The 10,780-nt window shown below is 52.8% G+C and overlaps 1 protein-coding gene across 1 annotated transcript; it reads left to right on the forward strand.

Moving 5' to 3' along the window:
* The first annotated feature begins 270 nt into the window (after positions 1-270).
* On the forward strand, positions 271-10,021 carry Arl8a (ADP ribosylation factor like GTPase 8A). The gene is made up of 7 exons (XM_046464063.2): positions 271-550; positions 6,627-6,707; positions 6,995-7,068; positions 7,898-7,991; positions 8,142-8,209; positions 8,444-8,514; positions 8,954-10,021. The coding sequence occupies exons 1-7, from the start codon at positions 428-430 to the stop codon at positions 9,001-9,003; spliced, it is 561 nt and encodes a 186-aa protein (XP_046320019.1). The 5' UTR covers positions 271-427; the 3' UTR covers positions 9,004-10,021.
* Positions 10,022-10,780: the final 759 nt, after the last annotated feature.

The following is a 10,780-nucleotide window of genomic DNA, read 5'->3' on the forward strand; positions in this document are numbered from 1 at the left end:
GTGGCAGTAAGCGCTCAGTGGCCCAAGAAGAGAGAGAAAATAAAATTCTCCTCCTCTCCCGAGCGCCCGGCCTCGTCGCTGCCAGTCAATCCCTACCCTCGCAGCCCCGGCTTCCCCGCCCACCGCTCGCGGGCGTCGGCCCCTGGCTGCGGGCGAGGGAGGAGCGCGCGCTCGGGTGCGAGCAGGACGCTGCCCGGCCCGCGGGAGGGCGGCGGCGGCGGCAGCGGAGGAGGAGGAGGGCGCTGAAGCCACACCCATCGGCGAGCGGATCCGGGGGCAGCAAGTCGTCGGCCGCCGCGCTCGAGCCTCCGCCCGCACCGAGCAGCGGGACCCGGGCCGCACCGGGGAGGGGCCGCTCCGGGCCGCAGCGCGAGGGCAACGAGGGGCGGCGGGGACCCGGCACCGGGCGGGGCCGGCGGCAGCGACCATGATCGCTTTGTTCAATAAACTGCTGGACTGGTTCAAGGCCCTGTTCTGGAAGGAGGAGATGGAGCTCACGCTGGTCGGGCTGCAGTACTCGGGCAAGACCACCTTCGTCAACGTGATCGCGGTACGAGGGCGCGTGGCGCGGGGCCCGGGCGCGGGCCGAGGGTCTGGCCTGTCTCCGCCTGCACTGCGCGCTGGGAAACCCGGGTCGCCGCCTGGCATGGCCGGGCACCGCCGGGTGTCGGGCGGGGGAGGAGCCGGCCCGGGGCGCTTGGGGCCTAGCACGGCCGGTGGGGGACCCGAGTGGCACGCGACCCGCTCTCCCTCCTGAGCCAGGATGGCACAGCTGGGGGCAGGGGAGGGGGGATCCAGGAGATGGGTGGCGCTCTGGGGTTGGCGGCACAGAGGGGGGTCTCCAGGCACCTGGGACCCGCTGCGGGCTGAGACAGGCCCCCTTGCAAGGGGGCATGACGGGGCGAAAGTGCCCGGGCCTTTCCGCCCCGCGCAAGGAGCGTCACGGGACAGGCGGTCTGAGCTGCTTGGGAGGGGGCCTGGGCCAACCCAGTCCCACCCTGAGGGCTCCATCCCATTTTGATAGATGATGCCCCGACCCCACCGCGTAGAGGGGAGGTAGTCCCCAGGGACAGAGGAGTCAGCTGAGGCCCTTGGCTCAGACCCAGACTCCTCCTTCCCGGAACCTCTCTGGGATGGTGGTGTCGCTGGGGGTCCAGAGAGGATGGCACCGTAAAGGGAGTTTGGAGTCTTCGCCTGGCTCAGAAGTTGCAAGAGGAGGTACTCTCTACCAGAGGATGAATTGCAGGGGCGCTACCCACTTGGGGACATGGCAGAGAGTGGCTCCGGGGGCATCCGGGAGTCAAAACTAAGGAGGGCGATTACTATAGTCTTTCTGTGCCAGGGGAGTGGTGGAGAAGGAGTTAAAATCTCTCTCAAAAAACGGAAGATGAGCTCCCTGGGTGTGTGAGCTGAGGCTGCAGTAATGGCTGCGGCCTGCATTTCCCAGCCAGGCAGGACTCTGGCTTGTAGGGCCCAGGAAACCTTGGGACAGACTCTAGGGTTGTCCAGGGAACTGGTCCTAGACCCAAAGATGGGATTTCCAAGAACCGTGATGTGGCCAAATATTGATACAAAATGCTGAATAGATAGGTAGGCAAAGGATAGTGGCCCCCAGCCTAGCACTGCCACCTGCCTAGTTGTTACCCAACCTTGCAGGACCTGAGTCTCCCTGACAGGTCTCAGCATCCCCCAGGGGTGGAGTTATTACTACTACACTTGGTCTGAAGCAGCAGGACAGATGGAAAGCTGGAGGGGCTGGTACTCAGGTCATGATTGGGCACTGGCTTCCTTCCCTATTCATGCTCTGCAGGTGACCTCTGCCCCTTCCTCTACCCAGCATCTCCTGCCAGGGCAGAATGTCTAGTTTGTGGCTAAGGTTTGGGGCATGATGTTTTCTGACATGCTTCTCGGCTCCTGTCTGCCTAAGCTCTAACTCCAGGGTCAGAGACTCCTTGGTTAGACTTGGCATTGACTTGGCTCTTGGGATCCCAGAGCAGCAGCACACCTGCACTCCTACTTGGCTCTGCAGGCCTCAGTGGCTGGGCTTCTAGGCATTTAGTTCTGGGAGATGTCTCTGGAATAAGACCAAGAGGAGAAACAAGTCACCTCCTGTCCCCAAGGAAACTCTCCTCGTGGAGCATTATTAAAGCCATGTTCCTGGGCAGGGATCGACAAGTACCCAGGTGGGTTCAGTTTCTGGGTCTGGAGGCCCCCTCTGGATGAGCATCAATCCAGATGGGAGGCTATGACATAGGGCAGCAACAGAACCCAAGAATCCCAAATGCTGCTGCCAGGGTCAAGAGTTTCTGGGATGTTCAGGGAAAGTTCCCTCTCTCTAGTCCAGGAAACCTTGAGACATACTTTAGGGTTTTGTGGGGCCCAGGAAACCTTGGGACAGACTCTAGGGTTGTCCAGGGAACTGGTCCTAGACCCAAAGATGGGATTTCCAAGAACCGTGATTTAGATATTAAGTTTATCACTTCAACTGGTACATCCTAAAAGAGCAGGACCCTGAGTCCCTTCCCTAAAAGAGGACTTCCAAGAAAAACCGCCCCTTGCAGACTGCAGTTGGAATTCCAGCATCTGGGTAACTCCAGTGTCCTCAGATCTACAACCAGCGCTACCACATCAGACTTTCTGCTCACCCTGTATATAATAAGTAGTGTCTTCTGGAAATGAAGGGCCAGGAACCCAGGGCTCTGTTCCCATGCCCACCACTGACTTTCTGCATCACCTCCCTGTGTTCCCCTGGCCTCTGTCTTGGCATCTTCCCATTGGGTTCTTTTCTTCACTGGATGAGGTCTGGCTTTAAGTAGGAAGTGAATTGAGTGTGTGTAGCCGCTCAGCAGGTTAATAGGAATTTGAAAAGAAATTAGGTAGAAAGTTTACAGCGCTTCTAAGAAACAAAACCTGATCTGAGTTCTGAAAGAATTGTGATGGTAGAAAAGTAGATGTTTTAGCCCAGGGAAACGGATATTTTCAAATATTTAAAAGCGTAATAAAAGACTGTCCTATGGAAGAACTAATCTTGCAGTACTCACCAGGATTTAGGAACAAAAGGCTAGAAATTATAGGAAGATGGATTCTTGATGCATTATAAAGAACTTTATAATAGTTAGAGTGGACCCAGGAGGGAATGGGCCAGAGGATATCCAAGTCTGAGACAAGAGGTTGGGCTAAATAACTTAAGATTACTTCTGTTCTTACCTGAGGAACTTGGGAGGCATCAGCAGGGAAATTAAGTCATACCCTGATCCAACTTAGCTCTGACGATGGCTGAACAGAAGAGACTCCTCGTCGGGGGGGGGGGGGGGGGGCACCTGACTCCCTGAAGTTCTCCTAGCATCTTTCTTTGCCAAGGTCACATTCTACCAGGCTAGATTCTCATCTATTTGGGAGCCTGTGGGTCTTATTGCTAAAGACCAATGATGGTTCCTGTGCCATATTACAACTTATTCTAGACAGGCGTGGTGGCGGGTACCTGTAATCTCCATTACTCAAGAGGCTGAGGCAAGAGGATCACAAGTTCAAGGCCAGCCTGGGCAATATAATGAGATTCTGTCTCAAAATTTAAAAATGTGAAAAGGGCTGGGGATGTAGCAAAGCTCATGCCTAGCATGTGGGGAGACTCTGGGATCTATCTATATCACCCCCACAAAAAGAAAGAAAGAAAATTCCAAGCACTTGGTTAGCCTTATTCATAACTCCTAGGAAACCAAAACCTTTCTCCCCCTTTTTATAGTAGGAAACCCTGGGTCCCAGAGAGGATAAAGTATCTTATTAAAGCTCTCCTGTGATGGTGATGAATAAGAACTGGGCTTCCTTCCTCAGACTTATGGGGGTTTTTGTTATACTAGGGTTGAACCCAGGGATGCTTTACCACTGAGCAATATCCCCAGTCCTTTATATTTACTTATTTATTTTATTTTGAGATAGGGAGGGTCTCACTAAATTGCTGAGGCTGGCCTTGAAATTGTCCTCCTCCTGCCTCAGCCTCCTGAGGAGCTGGGATCATAGATGTGCACTGCCACACCCAGCTCCAAATTCTTTCTTTCTTTCTTTCTTTGGCAGTACTGGGGATTGAACCCAGAGCCTCACACATGCCAGGCAAGTACTCTACCACTGAGCTACACCCTAAACCCCTCCATGTTCTTCGTCAGCTGGGATGGGGCGGGGTGTCCTTTGGCCCAGCAGGTGCCCAGTCCCACAGCCCAGAGTCATGCCGGGGCTTGGGTATCAGGCCCACCCTTAGTTCTCCTTACTTTGCCAGAGGGCAGGCAGTCCTCCTTCAGGTACACACTTCTCCTGGTGATTCCTAACTTCTGGGGGGCTATTGGACGCTTTGGATAACTGAGAAAAATTAGGGACCCTTTCCCCCAAGAAGCGTACAGTCAGACCTCCATGAATCTCTGCATGCAGCCAACCAAGGATCAGAAATATTCAGAAGAAGCCAGACATGGTGGTGCATGACTTTTATCCCAGCTACTTGGGAGTCTAAGGCAAGGGGATAGATTCAGCCCAGGCGTTCGAGCCCAACCTGGGCAACATAGCAAGACCTCTTATGAATACTTTTCAAGCTGGGCACCGTGGCGCATGCCTGTAATCCCAGCAGTTCGGAGGCTGAGGCAGGAGGATCATGAGTTCAAAGCCAGCCTCAGCATCTTAGTGAGGACCTAAGGAACTCAGTGAGACCCTATCTCAAAATAAAATATAAAAAAGGGCTGGGGATGTGGCTCAGTGGTTAAACACCCCTGAGTTCAATCCCCAGTACTGGGGGGAAAAAAAAAAGTTTTCACACAAAAAAATTTCATCTGTATTGAACATAAATCTAATTTTTCTTTTCATTTTTCCCTAAATGATACAGGATGATGACAATATGGTAACTATTTACATAGCATTTGCATTGTTATTAGATATAAGTAATCAAGAGATAATTTAAAATATAAGGGAGGCTGTGTGTGGGTTATAGGCAAATAACTGTGCCATTTTATCTAAGGGACTTGAGCGTCCCCAGATTTTGTACTGTGGAGGGGTTCTTGGGACCAACCCCTGTGGATACCAAGGAGTGACTGTACATATAAACGAAGCATCACACACAGAGATGGTGTGCAATTTCAGGAAATCCAGGGGACCTTTAAAGCCTCAGATGAGGAACCCCTGCTTTACCTTGTCACTGGGTGTTGTTCATGGTCACTGTGTTCTCACATCACCCTGAGGCCTTGGGGAGCAGGTGTTCCTGTGGATGGAAGGGAAGGGTGCTCAAAGAGGACCTGAGGGGTCTTCACTTAGACTTGGAGATGCTGAGAAAGAACTGATCATCTCCCACAGCTTGGCCAGTGGTCAGAACCCCTGACCTCTTTACGGGAACCAAGGCAACTGATTCTTTCACTGGGTGGGAAAAAAGGATGTGGTAAAGGAACAGGGCTGTCCCTTTCAAGTTCAGGGTTAAGTGAGCCCCGTCTCCTTCTGGGTAGTGAGCAGAAGTGTCCTATGTGAGTGGAGATGACCCCGGAGGGAGTTAAGTCTGGCCTTATTTGAAGTCTGTGGTTGGTTTAGAACAATCCAGAGATCTTAAGAGACAGTTTAGAGGGGAGAAGTGAAAATGACTAGAATTTGAACATGGATTATGGAGAATGGAATTACAATCAACTCTCAAATAGTCAGCAAACATTCCCTAATGCTATTGCTGTAGGCATGGGCCCTCTCCCTAAGAAGCTTTGGGTCTAGGGGGAGATGCATGGAAACAAATAATAGAGTGTGGGTTATCCGCCCTATCAGATGGAGTAGAGTGCAAATAAAAACTATGGTTAATTCTTTTTTCCTTCTTTCTTTTCTTTTTTTTTTTTTTTCTTTTTTTGGCACCAGGAATTTAACCCAGGGACACTTAACTACTGAGCCACAACCCCAGCCTTTTTTAAAATTTTATTTAAAGATGGGGCCTCATTAAATTGTTGAGGGCCTCACAAAGATGCTGAGACTGACTTTGAACTCAAGATCCTCCTGCCTCAGCCTCCTGAGCCACTGGAATTACAGGCATAGATGCCACTGTGCCTGCCTAACCATGGATAATTCTGAAATTTCTTGGCATTTATTACATTTTGAGAGTGGTCAATTTACACCTCACCCCACAATTTTCACTTGAACATTTACTGCTAGTTTGAAAATATGTCTGTTTTCCTTGATTTATCCCTTGAGTGTTAGACCATGACCTGTTCCAGGTCCTTTTCCTGGGAAGTAATTTATTCTTCCCTTCCACTGCAGACTAAATACAGTCAAGAGGCTTCACTTAACAGAGTGCCATAGGTTAGACCTTATGAAGAACTTTCTCCCAGTCTGGGTTGAGAAACTTTGAGATTGCTTGAGGAAGATGGGCCTCTTCACAAGAGATCTCCAGGTGCAGGGTGGACACCTAGTTTGGTTGTGGACCATCCTGCCTGCAAGCAAGAGGCATTCAACAGATGGTCCCTGTGACACTGACCCCCATGCCTCACTGCCTCAGGGAAGTCTAAGAGACTCTGGCTTCAGTGCTGCATTCTTCCTGCAGCCCCTTGGCCTGTGACCACAGGGAGGGCACATCTGGGCCTGTTGGGCTTTGCACCTTTTACAATTCTGACTCTTCCCTCCAGTCAGGACAGTTCAATGAAGACATGATCCCCACCGTGGGCTTCAACATGCGCAAAATCACCAAAGGGAACGTGACCATCAAGGTGAGGGGCAGGAGGCTGAAACTACTGGCACTAGCAAGGTGGCTGTAGAGGAGCACTTGTGATGGGGAGGGCCAGAGGGGCTCTTGGGAGGAGCAGACCAGGGAGACCAGAGGCCAGGGGTCCCATCGCTGGGAAGCTGGAAAAAGAGAGCAGAAGGTATCAGAGGTGGCTGGAAGGGTGTGGGGACAGAGGAGGAGAAACTGAGAGGAGGGGGAACTGCTAAGGAGCCAAGATGGGTTTTGGTCACCTACTTGCTACTGAGGCCATCTCACCCTCTTCTTGCTCAGCTCTGGGACATTGGGGGACAGCCCCGTTTCCGCAGCATGTGGGAGCGCTACTGCCGGGGAGTGAGTGCCATTGTGTAAGTATGGGCCGGTGGGGCTGAAGGACTCCTCCGCTTACCTGGTCTTCCTCCATCCCACCCCACTCCCTGCCACATACACTATCTGCAGGGACCTCAGAGGCACAGAATCGAATCAGACCTAGTCCTGGGTTCAGGGCCAACTTCCTGTGCACAATCTGCCTGTTTTGCACCCTGCTTGTTTCTTATTAGGTAAATGCTCTGGAACGCTGCCCAGTCTAAGAACCAGGGCCCCAGCAAACCAGCTGGACTGTCGGGGGACTCCTCATTGTCCCCCTGCCTATCCCCAGCTCACGTCACCACTGTCTTGAATTTGGGGGGTATTTCATTGCCTTATGTTTTAGAAATAATTTTACTTGACATATATATGCCCAGACAATAGGTCGTTTAGTTTTCCTGATAGAACAGACAATAGATGGTTTTTAACCTGATTTTTTTTTTTTTTAAGCATCTTGCTGCAAGAAAATATCCTGGGATTTCCTTTGTTTTTTCCACTCTTGCCTTACGTAGGCTTTTCATGAGAACCTAAATGGGTCACTTTGGGCTGGACTTACAGCTGATCCTACAGGGCCCAAGCCTGTGCCACATGAGTAACAGCTTCCACAGATGCCAGGATAGAGGTGGCCCCAGGAGTCACCAGTTTTTTACCTGCATAGATTGAGAAAGCATTCATTGAGCTAGAGCCTTGAGCCCAGCCAGGCTCGCCCGCAGCTCCAGAAGGGACCACCCCGCAGCAAGTAGTTTCCTGCTCCCAGCACCAGCTCCCTCTTCCTTCCTGCCCACCCCCCTGCATGGTGTCCACGCGCTGTCCTGCCTTGCCTTTCCCCAGGTATATGGTGGATGCTGCAGACCAGGAGAAGATCGAGGCCTCCAAAAATGAACTCCACAACCTACTGGACAAACCTCAGTTGCAGGGCATCCCGGTCAGCAAGGGAATGGAGTGAAAGGGGCAAGGGAGCTTGGCTGGGAGGTCACTGGGGGTGGGAGAAAAGCCTGCGTCCCAAGGGTGGGGAGAGGAGGTAGGGAAGGGCGGGGCTGCTCTACGTCTAATCCTCATCCTTCCTCCACTGTAGGTCTTAGTCCTGGGTAACAAGCGAGATCTCCCAGGGGCACTGGATGAGAAGGAACTGATAGAAAAAATGTGAGTTTGATGATTCTTTGTACTTCCAGCTCCCCAAATTCCCCAGCCACCTGACCTGGAGGCTGGGCTTGTTGCAGTTCTTAGCATTCACCACATGGTGGCAGCAGAACGCACCTTTCCAAGAGCCTCGCCCTCATTGTAGCAGGTTTAGGCAGAAAAAGCCCCTGTCTTTCCCTAGTCCCAGGTCCCCAATCAGTCCCAACCTCAGCAGACTCTACTGTGGTCTCCCCCCAGGAATCTGTCTGCCATCCAGGACCGAGAGATTTGCTGCTACTCCATCTCCTGCAAAGAGAAGGACAATATTGGTGCGTGAGTTTGGGGAGCTACTGACCTCGGGGAGTGGCAGTGGGGAAGGGAGAGGAGACCTTTTCTGGATGTCTTAGTATTGGGCTCTCAGAGGTTCCCAGTCCACAGCTGTAGCACAAAGCTTTGTGGTCCTCGGATGCAATGGGCAGCCAGGAGGCCCCACTCTGAGTATATTCCAGCTCTGCCTCAGTGGTGTATGACCTTGGGCCACTAGCCCCCTTCTGCACCTTTGAGGTTCTGGGTTGAACCAGACAACTCCAGGCCACTCTACAGGCGGGGCTCTGTCTCCTTCCATTTGGGGCTGTGGAGCTTTGTCAACCTGGGCTTTGGGTGCCCTTCGACGTGCTCCCTGGCTGTGGTTTGGGGAACCCTGGGCTCACTGTCACTCTCCAGCCAGCTTCAGCAAAGCCTTATACACTTCTCTCATCTCCTGCCCAGACATCACCCTACAGTGGCTTATTCAACACTCAAAGTCACGGAGAAGCTGAGACCGTGGCCCTTCTCCCTCCGACCAGGGACGGCAGTGATCTAAACCTGAAGCCGAGCTCCCCGCCCACCCCATCCCCCCAAACCCACCCCCCCTCACTCAGTGTGGGGACGGCCCTCTGGGGCTCCCAGAGACCCATTCTGCTGAGGTTTGAACTCCTGTTTTTATTGTAAAATAAATTGCCCCCCAACTGGGCCCCTAACCTCTCCCCCTTCTCTCCCTTCATCCCTTCACCCAACCCTGCTTCCCTCCCACAGCCCCGGCTCCCCCTGGCCCACGCCTCGACTTCCCTTTTCAACACTCTCTGTTGTTGTCCTGTGTGTACAGTATATATATGTATATATATTTTAATTTTTTAATTTAAGCAAAGACTAAAATCAACCATTTGATGCTGCAGGGGCCATTTAGGATCTGGGAGGGGCCATCTGGAGAGAAGGAGAGAGATGCAGGGTGGGCTTGGGGCAAGTTCAGACCAGAAAGGCAGAGCCTGGCGCCTGGGTCAGGTATCAGCCCAGGTTACTGGTGGCCACCCCCCGCACACCCCGGTCCTGTGTGTATCTGTCTCCCAATCGGGCTTGTCCCCACAGGGCTGCAATGCCACAGGCAGGTGGGAACTTCTCTGCCCCCAGCCTTGGTAGGGCCACCAGGCACAACCAGGTGCCAGAGGCCACCAGGCCTAAGGGGCAGGAAAATGGTGTCCATGCTGCCCCAGCACCCTCTCCACCTGTTCCTGGTCCCTGGCTCCTGCCCCACCCAGGGCTCCCACCTCCACAGCCCACCTCATTTTCTGTTCTCATTTTGCAGAGTTGCACAAGGAGAGAACTCAGCATGGGGGGTTGGTTCTTTGGGTTTGGTTTTTTTGTTTGTTTATTTGTTTAATTTAATGATTTGTAAAGTGATGTTCCTCTTCCTTTTTTACACTTTTCAGCTCATATTTAACCTCTGTTTGGAATATGATTCTTGTAACTACATTTTTTTGCCTCCTAATAATGACAACAATAAATTACCAATTTTGTGTTGGGGGGGGTTCGTGGTGCCAGTTATTTTTCTGCTGGTGGCAGACCCACGGGGATACCAGCCCACCCAGCACACTGGGCGTAAACAGCCAGGGGGAGCCACGCCCACGGTGGGCACGTGCTCCTGCCAGGAACAATGGTCCCTCACAGGACAGCCGCCCACACGTGTGTCTGCAAGTTGCCTCCTTCCCGTTCTCTTTTCAGATTTTCATGTGGTCCCAGCCTTGAACTGTCAGCTGCCAAGCGAAGCTGAGTAGGTCTGTTGAAGGAGCTGCCCAGGGCCTGGGTCAGGGTGGCCGGAGGACAAGGCTGGAGGCTGGACTGTGCTCCGACTGAGCTGTGTCCATACAGCCAGCGCAGCCCTTAGCCCTTCTCTTTTCCAGGCCCCTGACCTCATCCACAGGGTTGGATCAGAACCAGTACTCTGCACCCCCCAGCCCCACTCTGCAGCTGGTACCAGTTAATTGTCTTCTCAGAGTAGCCCAGGCCTGCATTCAGGCCCCAGAGCCTGGTGGCTCTGCTGCTTTCCACCTCTCGGTTGGTGTTGATGCTCCTGGTTTCCTGGGAGAGGCCCTACCTTCATTCCTCTGCCAATTTGAGTCCTCCTCCCACCCCTCCTGTCTAGCCAGACCTCTCTGTGGTACCCGCAGCTATTACCCCAGAGCCTGGTAGGCTCTGCTCACTCAAATCTGAAGCCATCTTGACCCAGTTTTCAATAAGCCCTGCCTCCCGGCTCCGCCTCCCCCAGCCTCCCCTTCACCC

This window comes from Marmota monax, unplaced genomic scaffold (assembly GCF_021218885.2).
Source record: "Marmota monax isolate L192 unplaced genomic scaffold, Marmota_monax_Labrador192_F-V1.1 WCK01_AAM20220418_F8-fsc00099, whole genome shotgun sequence".
NCBI lineage: Eukaryota > Metazoa > Chordata > Mammalia > Rodentia > Sciuridae > Marmota > Marmota monax.

Bases quoted from the DNA above. Each gene is read 5' to 3' on its own strand.
- Arl8a (XM_046464063.2), top strand. From the start codon at position 428: ATGATCGCTTTGTTCAATAAACTGCTGGACTGGTTCAAGGCCCTGTTC. The intron at 551-6,626 runs GTACGAGGGCGC...TCTTCCCTCCAG, and splicing joins CCTTCGTCAACGTGATCGCG to TCAGGACAGTTCAATGAAGA. The intron at 7,069-7,897 runs GTAAGTATGGGC...GCCTTTCCCCAG, and splicing joins CGGGGAGTGAGTGCCATTGT to GTATATGGTGGATGCTGCAG.